This window comes from Paralichthys olivaceus, chromosome 7 (genome assembly GCF_024713975.1).
Source record: "Paralichthys olivaceus isolate ysfri-2021 chromosome 7, ASM2471397v2, whole genome shotgun sequence".
NCBI lineage: Eukaryota > Metazoa > Chordata > Actinopteri > Pleuronectiformes > Paralichthyidae > Paralichthys > Paralichthys olivaceus.
The window spans coordinates 23831883-23856735 of record NC_091099.1 but is presented as its reverse complement, the minus strand read 5'-3'; the positions used below and the strand labels follow the sequence as shown (position 1 = coordinate 23856735).

General features: G+C 38.8%; 4 protein-coding genes across 4 annotated transcripts; 1 reads left to right on the top strand and 3 right to left on the bottom strand.

Annotated features, from left to right (window-relative positions):
• The first annotated feature begins 2434 nt into the window (after positions 1 to 2434).
• Positions 2435 to 6511, top strand: LOC109624242 (low choriolytic enzyme). The gene is made up of 7 exons (XM_069528552.1): positions 2435 to 2503; positions 3079 to 3175; positions 3585 to 3740; positions 3926 to 4043; positions 4172 to 4350; positions 5033 to 5114; positions 6177 to 6511. The coding sequence occupies exons 1-7, from the start codon at positions 2435 to 2437 to the stop codon at positions 6307 to 6309; spliced, it is 834 nt and encodes a 277-aa protein (XP_069384653.1). The 3' UTR covers positions 6310 to 6511.
• A 2330-nt stretch (positions 6512 to 8841) lies between these two features.
• Positions 8842 to 14749, bottom strand: LOC109624105 (high choriolytic enzyme 1-like). The gene is made up of 8 exons (XM_069527982.1): positions 14256 to 14749; positions 13705 to 13750; positions 12457 to 12609; positions 10843 to 10960; positions 10080 to 10258; positions 9657 to 9738; positions 9320 to 9457; positions 8842 to 8960 (listed from the first exon to the last, which is right to left on the bottom strand). The coding sequence occupies exons 1-8, from the start codon at positions 14322 to 14324 to the stop codon at positions 8957 to 8959; spliced, it is 789 nt and encodes a 262-aa protein (XP_069384083.1). The 5' UTR covers positions 14325 to 14749; the 3' UTR covers positions 8842 to 8956.
• Positions 14750 to 15193: 444 nt separating this feature from the next.
• On the bottom strand, positions 15194 to 17681 carry LOC109624196 (uncharacterized). Its single transcript, XM_020078719.2, has 4 exons — positions 17267 to 17681; positions 16945 to 17110; positions 16086 to 16232; positions 15194 to 15639 (listed from the first exon to the last, which is right to left on the bottom strand). The coding sequence occupies exons 1-4, from the start codon at positions 17404 to 17406 to the stop codon at positions 15370 to 15372; spliced, it is 723 nt and encodes a 240-aa protein (XP_019934278.2). The 5' UTR covers positions 17407 to 17681; the 3' UTR covers positions 15194 to 15369.
• Positions 17682 to 18468: 787 nt separating this feature from the next.
• Positions 18469 to 21229, bottom strand: LOC109624253 (uncharacterized). The gene is made up of 4 exons (XM_020078801.2): positions 20832 to 21229; positions 20423 to 20654; positions 19533 to 19670; positions 18469 to 18948 (listed from the first exon to the last, which is right to left on the bottom strand). The coding sequence occupies exons 1-4, from the start codon at positions 21008 to 21010 to the stop codon at positions 18679 to 18681; spliced, it is 819 nt and encodes a 272-aa protein (XP_019934360.2). The 5' UTR covers positions 21011 to 21229; the 3' UTR covers positions 18469 to 18678.
• Positions 21230 to 24853: the final 3624 nt, after the last annotated feature.

Here is a 24853-nt window from a genome sequence, read left to right as displayed (position 1 = left end):
GGCAAGATGCTGAACCCCAAATTGCCCCAAAGAACAAAAAGAAAGTGGTCATCAAGACTAGAGAAGCACTATATAAATACAAACCATAACCTTCGGACAAAAATAATGGATTATGATCAGTCTATTTGTCCCTGAATTGTCTCATTGAACCTAATACCCTCATTGTATAATAGTAGAGTCCTTTATAACTGTGTAGAAAGCCCATCGCACTAGTTTTTTTTTGTACGACAGAATATAATATAAACTAACAACAACAACTATAATAGTAATAATACATGTTCAAAAAGAAACAAAACTAATTCAAAGAAAATGAGAAATAGCTCTTTGATATATCAGTATGACTTCAGAGAAATTACTGAGTCAACTGACCTAATATCCTCGAGCAGATTAGTCCAGAGCATCGGAGCCAAAACTAGGGACTGTCCCTTTTGGTTTCAGCCAGGTCTCTGGGACATATAGAAGGAGTCTCTCAAGGTACGAGCTGGTGCATTGAGCACTAAAAGGTTAAATATATAAGATGGAATGGGAGAGACCTTGAAAAGCCTTTAAAGTGAACATTCAAATCTTGAAATCATTTCTAAAACATAAGTGTCAAGAGACTGCAACTCAAGTGATGTGATCACGTGTTTTGGTTCTAGTTGAAAACCTGGCAGTTGAGTTCTGTCCAAGATTCCCCCCCCCCCCCCCCCCCCCCCCCCCCCCCCCCCCCCCCCCCCCTTTCTTTAACAATGATTTCACAGAGAATAATTTATGGACCTTCATGAAAAAAATTTCAACATGTTTATGGGACTGACAAAATGACTTTTTGGTACAGATCCAAATAAATATCTGGACATGGGGACATGGTTTCATGAGGAGACAATGGGCCTTGGTGGAGATATATACTAATCAGAGCCTTATCCCTCTGAGGATACTAATATCCTGCTTTAAAGTATCAGTATTTCCTGTTGCAAAAGGTGAAGCAAACCCCCCATGCTACAAACTTTCTGTTTGTCTGGGATCGGAGTGAGGGTTTGCACTTAACTTACTGTTTTATTATGCATGTGTATATGTTTATATGTATATATGTTTGTTATCTTTATAATTTTTATATAGAAGTGTTGAATGGCTGTTTACATGCGCACTAGTATCCCCGTTATTGTCAGGTTTGAAGGATCCTGTTTTTGTGTTCAAGCATCTAAACGTCATGTCCTGATTTTAGTATCCTGGGTAGGCCCTTATCCTGGTTTTGAGAAACCAAATTTTATAGTTGGAGTTCTCCATTAGTAACTACGATACTAGTGCATGTATACATTTTACCCCAGTTTCCGCTCTGAGGGACAGGTCAAATATTTTCTCTTGCTATCTTCTCCCATTGCTGGCAATAAGGTGGATTAGGCAGATCCACCAAATCCAAAGTGGTCTCATTTTCGACAGGAATCAAAATTGCTGGCAGGCTGTGTTGTTGTAACCATGATAGACATCACACAAGCCTATATATTTCATACATTTATAAGTAACCAGGATACTTGTACTTATCATATATATGGGGATGAGAATAACCCGATTTCTCAATGTTCCATGAAAACACCATATCCCAAATATGATAAAAACCGGGCTAAGGCTCATAACCAGGATACTAGTGCGCATATAAGTCACTGATGTGTTTGGTATCATATGTTTTTTGGTTCAGTTTGGTTTAATATCGATATCAATGTCCCCAATTTCCTTTTGCCTGGGGCCCCCGGAGTCCCTGGAAACATTCCAGGTAGTAACATATGTAGTAATAGTATTAGTAGCAGTCGCAGCAGCAGCAGTAGTAGTTGTGTTAAGTAAATAATTGTTGACCTGGTCCTCAACTCTGCACAAGGCCACCATTGTTCATATATGTGGTTCATTAGGGAAAATACACAGAAGAGACACTTTAAACCTGAGAGATTGATTTGGCAGTAATTACAGTGACTGCATGTCAACCTCTGTGACCTCGAACACACTTCCACAGCACCTGTATGACACTCCTGTGCCCCCAATACCATGAACACATGAGGTCAAAGCAATAAGGATGTTTATTCAAGAGCAATATCAGCATTAAATACTCTTTCTTTGTTTTCCTGGATTAGGAAGGCCATACATTTGCTGTGGGTGGATTTCGGTGTCAGCTAGAAAGATGTGACACATCAGCTTCACTTTTATCAAGGTTTAACAAGGTAAATATCGCAGCTATTTGCAGGATTAGGGAGTTAATGTCCTGTGTATGCTCTGCTGAGGGCGGACCTCTGTAGGTTTTCCTATAAAAGAGGATGATCAGCGCCTTCACAAATCACCACATCATCTACTTTTCTATCTGAAGTCAAAGGGTAAAGGTAAGTGAATGATACAGTATGCGTGTTTCTCATGCCGCCATGTGTTGTGGTCTGACTGGTGGTGTCTTTCAGCCTGAAGGTTGTTTGGTAACATGGCAGCGATGAAGTGCATCCTGGGTCTCCTGGCCCTGCTTGCAGTCTCAGCCTGGACCGAGGCGAGGGTGAGTGCTCTCTCCAGCTACACAATAAGGGTGATTTAACCAGAACGAGAGCAGTGCCTGTATCTGAACCTGCTTGTTTGGAATGGGCTGTTCTCTGGTCCTGTGTTGATTCTCTGGAGCTACTTCAGAATTATTGCGTGTCATTAGTGAGTCCTCCTCAAACAGTTTTACAATATATATTGTCCCTTTTTATTGTTTGTGTGCTGGACGTTGTGTGCAGAGCTTTTAATAAACAGACTATGGTTCAGAGTGAGGTTAAATAACTTTGTGGTCATCCTTCCTGGTTTATTTGCAATTAAGAATGTTTTTCAGAAGATTATAATAATTATAAGATGACCTCTTGTTTGGTTTTTCCATTCTGGGCTAAAGTAGAAACATAGTGTTCCAACATGGAGGGCTTTTATTCCCCCTCAATCAGAGACATGGTAGCGGCAGGTCTACTGACACCTTTGATCGGAAGAAAAAAACTGATGTAGCTATAAAGAGGTCTAAAATAATGAAAACACAATTGTTCATTACAAGTGATTAAACAACCTTCAGCCATCTAAAATCTCTCTGTCACTTTTTGTATGCAGGTGCTGAAGAATGCAAATGGTGATGGTGACAGTGACAATGACGCTGCAGGAGACCCGACTGTCACAGAGCAGCTGGAGAAAGCCAATGAGAATCTCAGTAAGGCACCGTGAATGCATCATGAATCATACCTAACCCAAACTGTAAAAACATTAAACATCACTGGTGATAATGCTGCTGAGTTTTAAACCATCACTGTCAAGTCTTTATTCATATTAGACATTCAGACATTTCTCACAACATAAATGATGTTGTCCTGTTCTCAAGTGAACAGTGTGCTCCAGTGTCCTGGTAGGCTGTTAGTGTAACAGTGATCCTGCACAATACCAGGATCTTATTGATTTTATTCTTTGTGAAATGGCAAAATGTCTATTAATTTATCAGACCGGGATCATTATGAATTCATTTTCTTCAATGATCATTCAACACAGTTGTGTTCCCGAAGGCATCATACACTGTTGTGTAATGTTTGATTGGCTTTGATGTCACTGCTCTTTATGTTCTGCAGACCATGACCGTGACGGTATACAGATTAACGGGGACATCGCCGTGTCCCGTCTGCCCACCCTGAGGAACGCCGACCCCTGCGTGCTGCGTGGATGCATGTGGCCCAAAGCCACTGATGGCAACGTTTACGTCCCCTATGTCATCGCTAATCATTACTGTAAGTAACTGACTGTGCTTGAAACCTGTTGGTTAATATCACCTAATAGGATTGTGTGTGTTAGTCATTGGTTGAACCCCAGCTTTATGTATATTCAAATATGTGTTACTTTTTAACCAATTTATTATTGATATTCATGTATTTTACTCAAAGTGTGGTATTCCTCTTTGTGTTTCCAACTGCAGCATATCAGGAGCTGGACATCATCCGAAGGGGCCTCAACTCCTTCTCCTACTCCACCTGCATTCGCTTCTTCCCCCGCACCAACCAGAGGGACTACCTAAACATCCAGTCCCTGGATGGGTACGTAACACAGCCTTTTACCCCCACGATGCATCACTGACAGAAAAAGAGTGGTAAAGGACTTGCTCAAGGACACTGGACGAACAATTCTCAATCTAATGCAGTATGTTGTCCCAACATCCCTGCAGATGCTACTCCTTTGTGGGTCGCCAGGGAAATGGCCAAACAGTGTCTCTGAGCCGACGGGGCTGCATCTATCATGGAACGGTCCAGCACGAGCTGCTCCACGCACTGGGCTTCAACCACGAGCAGTGTCGCTCTGACAGGGACCAGCACATCAGGGTCCTTCTGCAGAATGTCATCAAGGGTAGGTTGCAGCGATGAATGTGAACAGAAAACATGTCTCTGTTCACAGTCATGTTAGAATCCCTCATCAGATCGACCCCTAAAACGATGTGTCCTGTTCCTCTGTTTTTTAACTCTCATTTTACATATTTGCTTTTTTATCACAAACAACAGATGTGTGCAACATAAATAAGTCCATTCCATTATTTAGTTTCTTTACAATTTGATTATGAAAGTAAATTAACCACGACAAAGACAGTCATCATGTGCTGTTTCAATCATTCCATGCCATAATTCAATTCTTTATTCAATACATTCACATTTTATGTATGACCACAATAAACATATTTATCCACTGACAAATGCTGTTAACACTATTCGCAGCTGTGCTCAGTTACATACAAAAACTGTCATAAAAACTCTTGAAATCCTTTGGTTCCTGTATTGCCCAGTCCTTGAAGTATTTAATTTTAAATAGAACAGTCACTTACTACCAATACTTTTTCAAAATATGTTCAGTGATTTTGGTTTTGTTCAAAGTGATAGAGTTAACAGAAAATAAGGAATGACTTAAATGTGCACTTTACTCAATCAGGAATTAGGCATGTATGGCGGACATATAATTAGCCCCTCTGTGTAGGAGGCCTCTGGATCCACCACTGGAATCTTTATAAAGCATCTGAATACTTCTTCCACTATTGCAGGTCAGGATTACAACTTTAAGAAGCTCAACACTCTGAACCAGGGGACTCCGTATGACTACGGCTCCGTCATGCACTACGGCAGGTCAGTACAAAAATTCATGTTAAATGGCAGTTTGGCTGCTTGATGCTTAGTTTCAGCAATGCTAGTAGGGAAGTGAACTGACACCATAACTATAATTACAATATGTTGAGTTTTGGAATTTAATGTGAGCATGATTTTTTCTGGCTCTACAGCCTCTTATCGCCCCCTTACCTTCACTCAGGTGGAAAAAGGAAGGCTCATGTTCCTTCCACGTAAAGAACTGTTTAATGTGTCCAGTTATACACAAACTGACAGATTCATATAAATACCTTCCACTAAGTGAAAGAGGCGCTACGGTTTTAATTTCTTACTTTTACAGTGTGTACATATTTTTAGTTTTCAAATAAACTAATGTGTGTGTTCATGATGATGAACCTGACCTGTTAATGACCTGAGACCTGACCCATGACACACATAACACATCCACAATCTCTCACCTCAAATGGGTTATGGCCTCCTTGTTCTTGTGTTGTGGAGGCTGAGTTGTGAAAAGTATCTGGGAATTGCCGCAGCGTCGGTGCTCCTGCAGCTGTCAGTGTGTTTCCTCAGCGACGACATGCATGTAGCTTTCAGAAGCTTATACGCTGTGGCACTTTTACAAAACAGGAGAGTCACTGAGAAAGTATTCACCACTGCTATCCCTGTCTTTATATGATCCATTTGGATGTTCTGACTTCAGTGACAGGTCTTCTGAGCAGGAGTGAAGTGGTCAAAATAATCCAATTAATCTTTGCGGCTGACTTGGCTTCACATAAGATGATGTTTAGCTGATAAAAATACTGCAAAATCATTTAAATGTACTACTTCAGCCCTCACCCCATTGCCAGCCCACATTCATTTTATTTTTACCTTCACCCATGTACTCTTTTTACAGGTTACCCACAGGCACCTGTGATACATGGACAATACTTGTTAGAATTGTTTCATCTCTGGCTTCAATCTGGGATCTTTTGACATCAAGAAATACGTAGAACATAAAGTATTGTCTATGACTTTACAACTTGAGAACAAGTTCAATTCTAAATGATCACTAACCCCCTGTCGTGTCATTCCTTCTTGCAGACTGGCTTTCTCCAAAGATAACAGGAATCCCACTATGGTGGCTATTCCCAACCCCAACGCTGTGTTCGGCCTGGCCAAGCAGATGAGCCAGAATGACATCAACCGCATCAACCTGCTGTACTGCAGGAAGTAGCCACACTGAAGTCACTGAAGGCAATCCAGGGATAGATGACTTGAAGTATCCATCTCACTTTACTCTCTTTACTCTTCCTTCAAAACAAGAAAGTCAATGATTCATGTCAATGAACGATTTTCCTGTTTGCTCTTAAGTGGTGGGAATCACATATTCAATTCACTTTTATCACTCTAACTAATAAATATTCATCTAAAACAAATTTGTTTTATTGCCCTCTCATTTGAATGTATGTGTAAACTTCAGTAGATCATGTTTGCCTCATTTTTAAAGTCAGGTTGAAATGCATTACTTAAGGCAGGTGTAATGGTCCATGATGTTTTCTTGTAATTACAGTCACAGGTTTAAGACATAGAAAGATTTGATATCACAACTGGGGTGAAGGGATTATCAGCTCAATGATAAAAACAACCAAAATGACCTGATCTCCCTCTGCACACCAAGACTGGTCTCACAGTATGAAGAATTATTAATCCATCCAGATTTCATTATACATTAATATCAAATCTCAATACTACATCCTGAGTTAGTTAGAAACAAAAAGGTCAGCCCAGTCTGAGTTGTGAGATGATAAACATTCTGTTTTGTCAAGCTGCTGCTTTATATCAACAGTTTTATGCTTCAAGATGCTTCAAGCCAAAAACAAAAGTATTTTTAAGATGCCAGAATGCCGTGCAGACCAAGCTTACAACTAATTTCAGTTTAAAGCCGTCAAAGTCAGGAGATTTTGCATTGTGAGGGCAATTTGTCATCATTTGGCCTATTTGCAAAATAACTTGATCAAACCCATTATACTTGCAATAAGGCTGATGGGTAACAGATGTGCAGGAATGTATGATCAGATTCAGACCTACAAAAAAGGTTTTGTGTGTCTGTTTTATCATGTGGAAGAAAAATGTAAAGCAAGTGTCAGAAAATGACTTGCACCTGCTGCACAGAGTTGTAGTCGAGGGAGATTCTCTGATTCAGAGTATTGATCTTTAAAATGCATATTCCCACTGGAGCAGAAAGCAAAACAACTGTGTGTATGTAACTTCTTAGTTGTGGCAGTTTAAGCTCTCATCACTGAAGCTCCCAAAGTCAAACAGATACAATATCTTATTTTTTTAGTGCAGCAGGCTCGTGCTACTGCGGGTTCCTCGTCACAGATAATGCAAGTCAGTAGTCGGTTCACTTCTTTTATTGCTGTGCACACACATCTACACATGCATATCTCAGTGTTCTTTAGCTGGGCTTTTCCGGGTTGCCTCCAGCTTCTCCTCGTGTGTGTGTGTGGAGTTTTGTGTCCCAGCACTCTACTGCTGATAAAAGGGGGGAGAGTGTCATTAGCCAACGCAGTACACCTGTACACAATCAGACTCTCTCCCTGGCACCAATCCCTGAGCCACCTGCCCACTCTCTCCCTCCTGCCACCGACACTAACCACCCCCCACTACCACAAGGAGAAATTGACATTTCGTTTAAATTTAGGTTTGCCGTTCTCAACAATAGAATGTTGAAACCAGGATGGTTTGTCTCTGGCTGTTGTTGGGAGACCCTCAGTGGGAACATCGTCTTCCACAGCATCCTTCTGCATTGTGCGTGCACTCCCACACGTGCACACTCACAGGCTCACATGATAAGTCACATTTACCCTCTTAACTCAACTCATTTGGTGCAAAAGCACAGAAACTCAAACGTTCACTGTATATATTCACAATTATAATTGTTATGTTATTGTCCGTCTTTTCCCATCTGTCAATCTATGTGTCACTTATATGTCGAGGTTTTTCATTGAATTTCACCAATGTGAGAAAATAATGGGTGGGTACTGGGTGGATGAGTATACATGTAGATTAGGATGACATGTAGATTTCTACCTACAACTGGTTAGTTTTAACCAAAATAATCTAGTTAACCACTTGCAGCACTTTCATGACACTGTTGTTTGGTTTTCCTGGGATTTCTATTATTCAGGCCTAGCAATAGCCAGTTTAGCCCAAAACAAACTCTCCAACCCCCCAAGACTATAAAGTAAATATGTAAATTTGTAAATAAATATAATTCTCTTCAAATAATAGCATCTGTCTATGTATGTCTTTCTGAAAATAAATACAGGATCCATGGCTCTGATCAAATCTTACAGTAGTGGTTTTGTTTCTTTCTACATTTAAATATGAATCTTGTTTTAGTGTGTGACTCATTTTGGTGATGAAGAGCACGGGGTCACTACATACAGACAGTCGATAGCCTGAACAGCAGAGTCTGGCACAATCTTATCCCTGGTTCATCTCAGTTAAAACCTATAAATATGAGTCAAATACCGAACTAAAATCAGTCCTCTGTTATCCTCCCCTGGAGCCGTGTTCACATGTGGGTCACAGCGGACATTCAGACAAAAAAAAAAACACAATGTAAAAGATGCTGTTTTGAGTTGAATTTGAATGTCGGGACTTACAGACACTTGGATGAGACCACAAGAAAACAAATGAAGTAAAGGGTGACCCTTTAACAAGTATCTAGTAGTACAGAGACAACAATAAGGATGCAGTGAACATGTATATGAAGGTTTATTGTTGATGTAACGTCCCAAATTGTATAAAAGCGTGGTAAAGGATCTGACTGATTTCATGTCCGAGTCGGCTTCATCTTGTCAAGGCTGTTTTCATCACCTGGTAGGAAAAACAGAAAGATGTTAAAGGAAGCAAAAGAAAGCAAACATAGTTTAATGTGTAATTTGTAAGTCCAATGTGTTGCCTTTCTATTATTTCTATTATTACACATTTTAAAGCAATTTTTTGAAATAAAAAAACCTGATCGACAGGGTAATCCAGTATAACATGACATTACATGCATAGTGAGTGCACATATACAACAGAAAAAAATAAAATACATATAAATACTATAACAGTTTATTAATATCGAGAAAAAAAAGATACAAATTAATCAGGCATAAAATTGACAATATTGTACACACACACACACACACACACACACACACACACACACACACACACACACTGTTACTTACGGTCTAAAACTTGTACACTTGTACAGCCTGTTCAGTCTCAGGATGTCATTGCTGCTCATCTGGCTGGACATGCCAAGCTCAACATTGGTGTTGGGGATGGGCACCATGGTGGCCTTATTGTTTGCAGAGAAGGCAAACCTGGAATCAATGCACAGTTTGGTTAATGTCTGGTTTGTATAAAACAGACAGCAGAAATTAGTCACAACTGCAATGTAGTCTTTACTTAATTAATATTTGTATATAAATGAGGCCAAAGCTTGGTCATTTATCAAAATTCCTTCCAAAAAAATCACAGCACAGTCAATCAATGATTCGACAAATGGCGGCGTCCTCGAACCTCTCGTACTGCATGACAGAGCTGTAGTCGTATGGGGTGTCCATGTTCAGAGTGTCGATCTTGTCAAAGGCGTACTCCAAACCTGAGAGATCGAAAATCACAGTCAGGAAAAAACAAACAACTGTGTCTTTGATCAGGTCCGGTTCCTGTCAATTATTTGATAACTGATTGATCATTTTACTCATTTTCATAATAACAACTTAGTCCAGCTCCTCCGATCAGATTTGGACTGTTATTCAATTGAAAAAGTTAGTCACCCTATTGTCATCTGGGAAATGATCATTTGTATTGTTTTCTGACACTAAAATAAGATGGTTTTATTCATTGATAAAATAATTGTCAGAATAATTGGCAATTACAATGATAATTAGTTGCATCCCTAAACGTTACTGTTGGGTGTGTGGTTGTGCAGTGAGTGCTGACCGGGCTGGATGTTCTCCCACAGGATTTGGATGTACTGGTCTCTGTCGGAGCGACACTGCTCGTGGTGAAAGCCGAGGGCGTGGAGCAGCTCGCGCTGGACGGTGCTGTGGTAGAGGCAGCCCTGACGGTCGAGAGACAATGTCTGGGCGTAACCGCGGCGGCCAACGTAGGAATAGCAGCTGCATATATTGAAAAAGAAAATAATGATAAACAAAACAGGCAGGAATAGTTCTTTCTCCGACTACTTTCAGTGGAACTCATTCTACTCATCCAGACATGACCTGAGGAGGATCTCCTGCTGTGTTCTCCGGAGGATCTGATACTCAATCAATCATCACATTTTATTTGTATAGCCCATATTCACAAATCACAATTTGTCTCATAGGGATTTTAATAAGGTGTGACATCCTCTGCCCTTATTGTAATGAAAATGATCTGAAGGAAATATTATTTTATACAACTTTGTGTTCTAAAATCAGTGAAGAATTGTAACTTGAACAATCTTCTCTGTTATATCTAGAACTAAAATAAAGCTCAATAAGAAACTATTATACTGTACAAAACATGTGCCATGTTGTTATTCATATAAAATGTCCTTTTCATTTTAAATGTCTTGTGTGATAACTGATACTAATTGATAATAATAATAATATAATATAATTGATCAAATTAATCTACTAACTATATTTCATAGTACACCAACAGTTAATATACAATATACACACAGATATACACACACACACACACAGACACAGATTGTTACCCGCTGTCGGACTGGATGCTCAGGAAGTCTCTCTGGCCGGTTCTTTCGACAAAGCGAATGCAGGAGACGTCTTTGAAGGACTGCAGCCCGCGCTCGATGATGGAGCGCTCACGGGAAGCTGAGAAGACAGATGGGTTTGTGAGAAGCCATACTATACTTTTACACACACACTTTTACACACACACTTTATGGGCATGTGCAGCTTTAAAATTCAGCACGTTGCGGCTTTTGTCTCTGTTCACAGGCAAAAGTTTGGATTTCAGTCGGTGACACCTGATTAAATAAAAACTCAATTACAAGCAGAAGCAAATGAGAAAAAAATTGGGGGGAATTGAAAAGACATGCTTTTGCACAATACAAATATTTAGACCTGCAATGTCAGATTTTTCGGGTTTGGAAATAATTTCTACTAATATACAAAGAAACAGAATAAAAACATCTGTAGTTACATTTTGAAAGTTTATGATTTATTTATTTTAGAATGATTTGCTGTTATATAATCCGTTGGATACAGATTTATTTATTTATTGAGGTAATGCGGGACACCTAAACTTCAGTCTATTTCCTATTCTAACAAAATCTAGTCAAGGACTTTTACCATAGGCTAGCATGAACACCATGTGACTGAAATCACATGACTTCATGAGGTTGATGTCACCAGAAAGGGGCGGGGCAAGTTTCAATCAGAAGCTCCCCCTCGGACTTGCATGTCAAGGTCAATGAGTGCAAGGACCCTGAGTTGCCCCAATACAATGAATTACTGAATGAATGATCATTGATTTTTATTTTATTTAATTTTTTTAAATGAAACACCTTTAATAGAAAGTTTTAAACTGTATAGTTTCTTCATTTAGGATAAGGTTCTTTATGAAAAAAATATGACTTTCACACGTGAATATGAATAATATAAATTTACTGACATGGCTGTGGCTGTGGGGGAGAGCGTCCTCCAACCAAATATAATATTGATTGGTAATATTGAGCTTGACATGCATAACGCATTGTGATTTAGACTTTCTTCATACAAGTGTCCCTGATTACAAAGTGACCTGTCCCAGATTATTCATATTCAGGCAGAATTTGCTTTTTGGCACAAAGAACCCTAAAAGCTGTGTCATGTCTCCTCTGAGTATGATATCTCCATTCTTTCTTCTGGTGTGGTTAGAAAACATCATAAGGATTACAGAAAGGTATAATATATTGATTTAATGTGTAGAATAGATATTGGAATAAGTCACAGAAGTCAAAATTACCAAAAATGTCCCAGATTACCCGGATTCACCCCTATTTGATTATCTCAATTAGACTTAGAAGTATTAATACAGATACAAAAAGGTTATGAAAAGATGGAAGAATATTACGATTAAATTAAAAAGTAATAGTAATATGAACACATTTATAACTTTGTGAGAAACCATACAAGATTCACAAGCTGTGTTAAAACATTTCAGACAAGTATGTTTTTACACAATCCTTCAATCCACTTGATAGGTCTATAAAACATGTAATCCAACTACAAAATTACTTTGTATGGATCAGGGGCCAGCATACGTGTGTCCCATGTCATAGTGGACAACTGTTAAATATTGCCTTGAAAATTCTCCAGTCACTTACAGTAATGTGAGGCGATGGTGTAGGGCACGTAGACGTTCCCATCCGCCGAACTGGGCCACATGCAGCCGTTGGTGACGCACGGATCAGAGTTCCTCTCATTCTCATTGTCATAGGCGATGTCATCTATGACGAGGGGCTCATCCTCCCTACGCACTGTTGGAGGAAAATGTCAAAGGCTCAATTTAACTTTACCAGGAAAAAAAGCTTAATTTTAAAAATAATATAAAAATACATCTGGAGGGTTTTAATGAGATTACACATTTAATCTGTTTCTCATCTGATCAAAATCACAAGTTTACACCGACATCAGTGTTGTTAACTCACATTGTTGTAGAAAAGTTCAAGTTATAGCTAAAGCCTTTCTCATGACCTGTTTTTTAGTTTGGTTTGGTTTTTTAAACATATACAACTCAAATATGGAAATAAATAAATCAAAGCAGGTTTGCATTGTCCAGAATGGTGAAGACTTGTTAGACTTAGCATTCAAACCTGCAGATTGCTTTAGATTTATGTGCTAAAATAATTACACATATATTTTACATATTTATATTATACTTTCTCAATAGTTGGTAGCAAAAATGAATGTACACACTTGTGCTCATTTGCCAACTCCAAATTAGTTTTACGTCTTATACATTTTCATGTCCTTTTCAAAACATTCACATTCTGAAAATATCATGATATTGATATTACAGTTCGAATCTTTACTTATACGTTATGGAGCATGACATTAAACTTCAAATTTCATCAATATCTGCCATATATTTATTATATGACATATAATAGACATATATAGTTTGACATTTTGGCCTGTAGTTGGCGATAGATGGAGGTCATACAGCATGAATATCCACAGTAAACTTTAAGTTTTACTGGACCTCTGGTTTCCAGCCTCATAGTGGTTAATGTACAACCTCCTGTCACAGGTCAAATATGACATTTGTCACACATATTCTATTTACTCTGCCTACATCAATTTAAATGATTTGAAAATAAAAACACCAACATAAGTATGAACACAAGGGCGGTCCACTTACTTATGACCATTTCTGTATCTGTCAAAATGTTATTTAGTAAAACAAGGGTATTGAATTCATGACTATAGGAATCCAGAATGCCAGATTTATGCCCAATATGATAGCCAGACAACCAGGTGGCGATCCTGATGCATTGGCTTCACATGTGGAAGGCTGTCATGTTGTCCATCTTTATACACAGGCTGTGGTTTGGACATGTAAAGTTTCTTACCAACATCCCGGTTGGCTTTCCACAGGAGCTCAGAGACGGGCAGATCCTGGATCAGGGAGATGACACCATTCATTCACAAAAAGATTCAAGTGTTAATCTGTGAATAATCTGTGCAGAGTGCTGAATACAACACAATGTTATTGTGTGTCTTTGTCCATTTTTCTCTTTTTTTTTTGCATATGTTAAGTGTCTATCATTCCAAATCTTGTGATGATGTAGCCTATTTTATCGTTTCCATACATATACAGTCTTGTGATAAGAAGTTTTCTTGTGTTCTTTTTTTATTAATATTATTATTATTGCCCCATTAATTTAAATGTTCTGTTTTTGTCCATTTTATACATATTCCCTGTGAATTGAATTCAACATTACATTACACAGCAGTGGTTGAATGATATGTGAGGGTTTTAAAAGCTTGTTAAGAGAACAGATCCAGGATGACAGTACTATCCTGATGTCATTCAAGGAAAAGGGAAAATAAATCCACATTTTATCCTGATATTTGAATCTTGTTTTCTTATCATTAAATCTGAACACGAAGTTTTCCTCACCTTCTCTTCAGCCCAGGAGCAGTCAGAAGCCACGAGGAGGATCAGGAGACTGAGAGCACACTTCGACATGTTAGCAGCCTGCAGGTAGTCAGCGTTCACACCTGGATCCTGCTGCAGCACCTTTATATAACTTACAGAATATCTGCTAAAACCGCACTTTGCTTAGTGATAAGATGAACTTTACCTTGAAAACATGCTGCTGATTCCCACATTAACTAACCAACATAAAATCTGCTTGTGGTAGCAAAGATTTTCCTGAGAGTGCTGACTGTGAGGACACCTGTTGCTGTTTTTGGATCCTGGACAATCTGTTGAATTCATCCAAATGAAGATTTTATTCATTGTTATTTCCAGCTAATTGTTTCTAAATTAAGTCTGGCTCTGACTTTATTTTCACATTTTTTTTATTACCCTCTATGGAAATTTGTTTTTGCCAATAAGCTCATAGTTTTTTTACTTAAGTTTGACCAGTAAAGTCATAGAAAGTAAATTGTAGTGACTTAGTCTGTAAACTTTAATGAGCCAATAGTGTTTTCTGGAAGAAGAGAAAAAAAAATTTAATATAATATCACAAATAATAACAAGAAGCTTAGAATATGAAATGTTTGGCCTTATAGGTCAAAATTACATTCAACATTTTAATTCACCACATTTTTAAATAATTCTTAAGTTTCCTTCATTTGTAAGAAAAGGGTTTGCATTAAAACAGTACATACATGACATGTTATGATTTGTACTCATCCTATACATTTTACTTGATCTCCAAAGAAAGACAAATTTCATGATTTTACCTTGATCAAGTTGAAACTGATTAATTCGTAACTAATTTGATTATTTATGTTTTTGTGATTTTATCTGTGAATCATTTCTGATTAAAATCAGGTCAGGGTTAGGGTGCACAGACTCTTTCATGCATAATCATGAACAAAAAAATCTAGTTTATCATTAATACTGTATATTTATTTTTAAGACAAAATGTTATACAAAAATTACAAAAGAGTAAAAAGTAATTTGTGGATATCATTGACAAACAAGTCGCAGACATTTTGGCAGTTGAACAAGAAATTTCAAAAAAAAGAGTGATGTCATATTTACTTCATAATCTTTCACCCTGTCACACTTGTTTAAGCAGGAGTGCGTACGGGCGGATGGCTTTTTCCACAATCTCCACCTCCTGTTTTTCGGATATCCCTTTCGGGACTGGAACCAGCCAATATTTGCCATTGTTGTGCTTCTCTCTGTACGCGGGGTTGACTCGATTCTGCAGAACCACCTGGTACTTCTTGCCCGTTGAGACGGAGGTGAAGGACTTGGTGTAGGGTAAGGCCTCAGAAATGTATGGTGTAGAATAAATCCCCCTGCCGTACACCTGACCTGGGCCTGGCTGTTGAGAGGAAACAACATTTGACCATTAATACTGAAACACCCTCAACTGTGACATGCTCCCAGTCAAATTCAATTACACCTCTTCTATATGCTTTTATAAAAGCAGGAAGAAAAGATATGATATGATATGATAAAAGATAGCGTGCCATCTATATATAACACTTCCTGAACACCACTGCATAAGGTCCTACAGGTTTTGCGACTTGCCAATATCGTCATCATCATCATCATCATGTAACAATAAGCACCCCCCCCCACACACACACACTCTCTCCAGTACACACAAAGTCTATACTTAGATTACATTCCTGTTTTCCATCCACCACTGGGTTTTCCCCATTATGTGAATTCTGTCATGCCACCCTATTCATTAAAGCCTCTTGGTCTCACAAGCTTTGACTTATCACACTAAGTTTAAACAACAATAACAGACATAAAATAAACCTGGAATTGTGCTATGATGATGCCTTGGGCGCCGATCTGTGACGTCCCATGGTAGGACACAGGCCACTCTCCTGCCTTTGAGCCTGTGGTGGTGCAGTTTCCTCGCTCTCCCAGCCAGGCGTTTCCATCTGGGTATTTATCCAGCACCTGGGATCACACAAAACAGACAAATTGACAATGTAAGGTAGCCACTTATGTTGTTTTTTAAAATTCTAAGATAAGATGGAAGGTTCAAGCTGCAGTTGTCCTAAAATGGCCTCCATTTCTGAAAATATCACCGTCACTTCAAATCAAATCAAGTTTCCTTCTCAGTTTGCTTGCTAACACACGAACACAAACATAGTGGGATAGGTTTGGCAAATATTTAGCTTTTTTATGATTTAGGCTTTGAAAAGCTTTCTCACATATTTCATAACTTGGGAATCATGTGATTTTTGGCAGCGTTGTCCCACTGTTCTGATCTCAAACTTAGAAACAGATGATTTGAAAAAGTCAGGATCCTGGAGGCTACTTGACAGAGTTTTGTTGTTGTGTCCAGTTTTTTTATATATGCAAGTTTTCCAGTGTTTTATTTTGAAAAAAGTACCTGGAATAGAATAGCCTACATTATTGTAACCAAATTGATTACATTACTCATTACAACATTGGTTTGTAATTTGTAAGTGTTTCAAAATAATCCCAACCCAACTCGCACTTTCTGAGATCTCACATCGAGGGTACCCAGCCCTCATAACCGACAGAAGGAAAGTGAAACCAAAGTTGTTTCCTGTTAATGATTTAACCCCTGGATGGCATGGAGAGAACATCTGTAAAAGTCCAGTTTAAATGAAGACTGCATATAGACTGTGGTTATATTCACCTTAAGAGCGTAACGTTTCCAACCACAGGGGCGTTCATACACCTCATCTCCTCTGTAGTACGTTTCTGTGTCTTTCAAATCAGTGAAATCATAGTCATACTTAGGGTCGAAGAATTCTTTCTCATCAATAACAATGGGTCCTCTCAACACTGTACGAAGGTCAGACCTGTGTGGAGACATATAAACAAAAAACGAATAAACCAGAAAGTAGACATGGGACAGATTTACAACAGACTTCCTCTCAACTCAGCTTATGGGGAGAAAAGGAAATACAATATACAAATAAACACACTATAAATAGAATGAGAAGTTTTTACAGTACCTTCCCATTAGTGTAGATATGAATCCGGTGATGGGCATATTTGAGCCTCCTCGCAGGTCAAGGTGTGAACCTTGACGATATGTGAAATTGGCATTGCAGAGGATGGAAAGAGCCTCAAGTATAACATCTCTATCAGACATTGTGAAGTTGTTGAGGGAGAATAAGAATTAAAAAATGAACAAAGAGAAAAGAAAAAGCTTGTAGAGGTGCTTCTTCTCTGACGAGTCTTGACTCTGGAGAAGAACAGGGTACAGGGTGGGGTTTTGTATGTCAATGTATAAAGTACAGCCCACTCAGGATCAGGTTACACAGGCATAAGAATGTTTCAAATAAACTGCAGCTTTAGTTTCACTTTCATTTCAACCTTTTCTCCGCCAGAAAATTGCATCATCCGAACACAAGTACACGTGGAAACATTTGACCAGACACAGTCGTTATGTGCAAGTTGTCACAAAAGAACACACGATTACGACAAACAAATCTAACCTGGGGGTTTTCCCTCAAACTCAAAGATGAGAAACTGTTCAAATGGAAACCTCATTCTTACAATTTAGATGTTTGCATGACTCTAAAGTTCTTTATAGTTTCATGTGCCTTTCACAAAAAAACATTTTCAATAGAAAAGCATTCATGAACAATAGAGCTTTTTGCAGACATGCACTGTACTCCAGATAATCAGACCTTCTCCAGAGGGAGTGTGTGTAAGAACGCAAATGTCCCAGTGAGAGCTTCTCCTGCCAGGACTCTGAGTAAAAGCTCTGGATAATGAGCGAGTGGCTGTGTTGAAGATGTTTCTAACATCAGATGTATTACTGAAAAAAGTAAACAAACAGGCAAAAAGAACACATATATCTCAGGATAAAAAAGCCCTGATGAAGATGTATAGAGAGTTTCTGGTAATAAGGGCCAATGCTGTGCTGTAAACTAAGCAGAAGTATTATGTTGTGTCCTGCCTCCTGCAGGCTCTACCATGACACCAGCCCTTGCCTGATGTTCCCAAGATGTCTGTGTTTGTGAACCCGTCTGGAGACTCTCCTGCTGCGTTCTTCATATGTGACAGGTACAGCAGACATTTTCTTTGTTCATGTCTGAAAATCTCCAATCTTTTTAGAGTGGAGAGAAATTTATACCAAATTCATTTAAAAGTTAATTTTATGCATCATAGCTTTTTTGAAAAAAAGAAACACACAGAATCAGGTAGATTGAATTTGCACGTTGTTTATTCCATCTGTCTAAATAACACACATACAGCTGTGATGTTACTTTTCCATATTCATCTTAATATGCAAATGAAATGTGACAGCATCAGAGTACTTTGTTTGGATTACAAAAAGATAGGAACTGTTTCAAAGCCCAACAACTGACCAGATGTGTGTATGTGTGTGTGTGTGTGTGAGTGAGACCTTCCTTTGTTAGACCTCTCTCAGCAGAAGGCCATAAGGGCGGATGGCCCTATTTACCATCTCCTGCTCTGCTGCATCTGATGTTCCCTTTGGGATGGGGACCAGCCAGTACCTGTCGTTATAGTATTTCTTTCTGTACTTAGGATTGATTCGATTCTGCAGAATCACTTTGTACTTCTTGCCGTTCGTGCCGGAGGTGAACGTTTTGGCGTATCGGTTTGCCTCACTTATGTCCGGTGTGGAGTAAATCCCCCTGCCATACACCTGCCCTGGTCCTGGCTGTTAAATACAAGTATGAATTAGAATTCATTAACATTTATGGAATATGTACTATAACATTTATAACAATGATTGCATCACAGTAGCATCATCCAGTTTGTCATTGTCTTAGTAACATTGATAGTAATCACATCATGGTCTTTTTCTTCTTGCTCTCTGGCCTTCGATGTTTGGTGATGGTTCGCATTTAATTTTGAACCTTTAAATGATATATGTTACTCTACAATAAAAAAGTTATTAAAGAGAGGAGATAATCATTTATGGTTTCTAATCTGTCAACAGAGGGAGGCTTCAGAAAAACAGTTAATTTGCTAAGTCATGAGGGACAGTTCAGGTGCTGGTGACAGTCAGGACAAGTTCAAATTAAATCTTAAACTTTACAAGGGGCTTATACGTCAATAAAAAAATGTTTTATTTTAAATTGAATTTGCTCTGAGCATGAATTTGAATTTGCCTCCTATTAAACTGAGTTGAGGCAGAAATATCAGAGCTGGTTTGATTTAAATCAAAAATTCCATATGCTGAGATTTAAAGTGTGTTCATCCATGCAGTTTCTGGGATAAATAATGGATATGTAATCAAACCTGGTAGTGATCTCCGATGATGCCTTCAGCACCTTGCTTTGACGTCCCGTGGTAAGACACAGGCCACTCCCCTGGGCTCGACTGGGTGCCTCGGTACACAGTTCCCAGCCAGGTGTTTTCACAATACTTGTCCAGCACCTGTGACAGAGTGTTGACAGTTTATAATAATTACTTTTATTATTGTCATTATAACAACCAGTCTGCCCCCCCCCCCCTCTTTTCCATCCACCTCTCATCATTTCCACATTTTTGTCTGCTCACCTCGTCCCCACGAGTCTGCTTCTGCTTCTTCCGCAGAAAAACTGATATATGTTATAGGAGTTTTTTCTCTCTACAGTTTCCAAAGACTATCTATCATGTTTAATCACTTACAATGTAAAGCGCTGGAGATAATAAGATAAGATAAGACTTTATCGTCATTGTCACTGTAAAAGTTACAATGAAATTAAAAGTTGATTGACTCATTCAAAGTAAAAACAAAAAAAAAACAGAGTATAAAAATGTGTATTAAGATAGTAAAAGTAAATAGTAAAAGTAAGAATGTACAGAATTGACACTGGTATTTACAAGAATTGCAGAAATGTCACTGGTAGTGGTAAATATTGCACTGGTGGAATAATATAAACAGAATAGAATATAGATAATAATATATATAATGTTCTGAATGTTGTGATTTGACGCTATACAAACAAAATTGGATTAATAAATCCACTGAGCACCACTCGCTCTGCAGCAGACATCCAGAAACTAGCAGGTAAACAAAGTGAAGTGACTTTTATATTATATATTTGTTATATTATTGATTATTTCTATGTATTATTGCTTTCTAGCAGCAGGGACATTTAAAAGGACGTTCTGAGATTAGTCAACTTCAACAAAGACACACGCACCTTGAGTCCAAATCGGTACCAACCGCATGGACGCTCATATTTCTCGCCACCTCTCCAATAGGTCTCGGTCTCAGTCAGCTTGGTGAAATCATAGTCATACTGGGGGGCAAAGAATTCGTCCTCATCGATAATCAGATTCTTCAGAACCGGCTCATCCAGTGCAGGGAAATCAGCTGCAGGACAGCTTTCCAGGATTGACTTGATGTGGTAGAAGCTGGATCTTGACGCTGGGCTGTAATGTGAAGGAAAGAGCTGTACATTAGTGGTCTCTTGTTGCAGTCATTCACATAAGAAACAGTAACTATACTACAGGCTTGCAGCACATTCTGCAAACAGAAAATGCATTCATTAACTTCACAGAATAAAATCTGATCTCATGATTTTGGGTAAAAAAAGCTCCACTTCTTACGAGGTTTCATCTGCATCCGTGATAGTAGAGACGAGAAGGTTGATGGACAGCTGCTGCTGTATTCCCGCAGGAAAGCTTGCTCTGGCGAAAGCAGCTGGTGAACTTTGTTTCTGGACAGACGTCACATTGCCATTGCAGAGCGCTCCCAAAGCCTCCAGTGCAATGTTTCTATCAACCATGTTTACAGCGAGCTCTGGTCCGACGGAAACTGAGAGTTCTGAGGTCCTGTCTTCTGACTGCGGGGAATAAGGACACCCAGTGATCTGAACGGGGAAGTAGAGCTCATATTTATATGCACACACTGAGACAGACAGGTTGGACTTGGGTGAGGCAAAGATGAAAAGGGTACAACCCTGTAATTATCACACAGTTACAGGAAAGATGTGATGAAATCTTCCAGAGAATTTGTGAAAGACAAACAGTACTCTGATGGGGAAGTGGATTAACAAACTGCCAATGTTATAAAAAATGAATGATCAGATATAACAAAGGTGAAATCACACGATTCAATTTAATTAATTTCCCTTGTAAAGATCATTTCATCATTTATTTTCCCTCTCGCTTCATACTTGTCTGGAAGGAGCGATTGCATCACAGACACTTAGTGACAGTGGAGTTCTCCGAGGAAGAATCTATCTATTTTTTTAGATACAAGCCCACACGCCAACAACAGAGTGTTCTGCAGATGAACGTTTCTATTTTGCCAAGTGTTCTGAATGATTTGCTTGATCTTATATCTTAAAACTAAAAGATAAAAGAAAGTGTCTTCTGGGTGTTATCGCACTGTTAGAATGACCCTTAGCGATGATGCAGTAGGAAATGAGCAAGAACGATAGTAAGATATATCAATAAATGTGAAGATTTATTTCTTTTTTAGCAGCAAGGACAAAATGACAGCATCCAAAATGTGATCATAGCAGCAACAAACATGATGGTCAACCTGCGCCTTAAATACTGCATCACTGGTTTACCTAATTGGAATTTACCATTAACAGAGGATCATTCATTCCCACATATCATATCCCCACATTCAAATACAAATAAATATAAATATACACCAACTATAGAGCACCCCCTCACCTATCCTCCCACTTGGTCCCTCTGTTTGGATGGGACACCCTGGAGCAGACAGAGGAAAGGACGTTAATTTTTTTATGCACACTTTAACAAAAAACTACTTCACCTAATCGACAACAAGCGACCTTCACAATATATATATATAGCACACAAATCTACACAGATGCACACACATTTAACTTTAGTTCATCAATTATGAATCTCTGTTACAACTGGCGTTGTCGGATACTTGATCTCACGCCGTCCTCTTTCAGACGGAGCCGACTACACGCTGCAGCACCTGCAAGACGACTGCTCAATCACCGGTCAAACTATTCCACACACAAGTCACAAACGCAACAATAAATTATGACTTGTTAGAAAAATGTGCAAATATGCAATGTGCAAAATGTTCTGTGCAAATCTTGCGAATAAAGTGCTGATACTGTTATGAAAGTGCAAAGTGCCGTTATTTATGTGCATCGTTAACATATTTGATTAAAGTGCAATAAATACAAATCCCCATTTGTGCAATGTTTGCAAGGCAAAGGCCTACAGTTACTAGTAATGAAGTTCCCTTCATTACATGTACATAGACAGAAAATGATTGAACTCATTGTTTTGCTGTTTGGAGTAATATATATTTATATATTTGTTTTTACAATATAGACTTCCATTGTGAGGAGCCACATTAACAAATCCACCAGTTCCATGGAACAACATTGCAACCCTCAGCAATGCCGAGTATGACACATTTTAGGGACTAAACACACCCTGATTCTTATCAGCTTCCTTTTTTAATTATGTCGTTCTCTTCTGTGGAAATTTAAGTCACATGCTTTCCTCTGTAACTCTCGCTTTAATGACCACACAGAACTGAACCCGAGGGCACAACAACAGACAGTCTTAATGTGGGCATTATGGTTTATTTGCCGACAGAGCAGATAAGATATAAACCAGGATCAGTCCGTATAGCAAACAAATCCAAGTCCAAATTACATTTAAGGGCACAGTTGGGCCTTGGTGGACGACTGAGCATGACTAAGTGCCGTTCTAGTTTAATTTTGAACAACCGAGTGCAAGTGACTGTTTTTCCGGAACTAAATTAAAATGTAGATAGTTATATCTGTATTTCTACAATATTAAAGTCTCCCAGATCAGACTGAGTACTGCATTGAGTAGCATCCAATGAGTGAACACAAGACTCTTGAATAGTCCAGAACTGGCCTTATCATTGTAGGTGCCACTCTCTCTGCATCTTACTCTAACAATTAACATGTCTAACTTTCCTTTTCTCACTAACCTAGTTAAGAACACAGGTTAGTCATATTGTATTGTCATTGTGATCTGAATTATTTGTTAAACTTGACTCTTGCTTAGCCGATACAGTTAGTAAAGACAAATGCCCAGATGTTACAACCTAAATGAACTGAAAAAATGATCATGTTCAAGTTTCGCGCTCAGGATCACACATCAGGTGCGATCCTGAGACCTAAGCAGGGAGGTTGGGACCTGGTATCGGTGAACCATAGTTGGGCCTACATGTGTAGCTAAAAGCCTGACCGCATGTCTCCTTTGCTCTGAAGACAGAGGAGAGCTTCCAGAACTCAGTCTCCCAGGATTCTTCATCTTCACACCTAGGTGTTAAAACTGCTCCTGAAGACAACTCTCAACTGCTATTGGTCACTGTGCGGCCCATGACCCATGAGGTCACAAGGCCAATAAACTCAGAGTTTCCCCTCTGGAGAATGGAAAACTTGCATATTAACTTAGCTTGAACTCTTTCCTATGTCTGATCAATGCTCGTGTGCTGTGTTCAACAATAACTCTTAGAAACAGAATTAAGCTCGCATAAGAAGAGCTGTCGTACGTGCAGACGGATGATTTGAAACTAGACAGACACCTTTTACTTTTTTACCTTTAACTAACAAATGCCCTGACTGTTGCTATGCACTTGGCAGATGTAACCTCAGAGTTCATGTCGTTTCTTGATGATGATCGTCTTGTTGACCCTGATCTTGGCAGTAGCAAACTTCTTCTTTCATGCAGAAGTAAGAGCAGACCGCTTCCTGTTTTAACTAGACTACAGGTGGCTTCAGTTTTTCATGCTATTACTTAGAAACAGTTGTCTCTTATGTTTCCTGTATACCTGACTGTATAAAACCTTCTTCTTTCCCTATTGGGGGTGGTTCCACTCTGAGTATTCATGCTGAGTGTGAAACCCTCTGCTGAGCTTTCTATTAAATGACCTAAAGACAACTCCGGTCTGAGAAACTCTTTATTTCACATCTCAAGATAAATTTCCACCACACTTCCAAAGGCAGCGACGCAAGAGCCTGCCTAAGAACTTCAGCACGACACAAGGTCTGACCAGCAGATGCACAACAGGATCCACAAATCAACAAGACCACGTCACTGGACTTCTAACAGCACATCCAAAATGTCCTTTCCCTCTTTTTCATGGACGGGTAACACAACTGGGATTTATTATTACGCTAGGCTAAGCAAAGGACTGTTAAATTGCATTTCTATTTCATGTGATGTTTATGAGTTTGACTTGTGTTGTTGTGATATTTGGTAATATGTTATTTGAAAGTTAATGTTAGTTCAGTTATGCTGTTCTTTTTCTTTGCATGCATCTAACTACTTTCTTTAACCTGGCACCAACACACACACACCTGTTTATAGTAAGTACACCTTTTGTTAGTTTGTGTGTTTACACTTTTATTACTTTCATAATAAATGTTTTTTGAAACACGTCTTCATTAATGTTGCATAAGTGTGAATTTTGGCAACCTCTACACACCGTCAAGAACTTCATATCCTTCAACTTTGCTAGCTACTGATGTAGTTATTTTGGTTATAGTTATTATTTTAACTATTAGTTCCAAATTTGTAGTCAGTAATTTCATGAGACTAAATCAATAAATCTATCTTTTCCCTTCCTTTGAAGGGTGGTCTCCTGA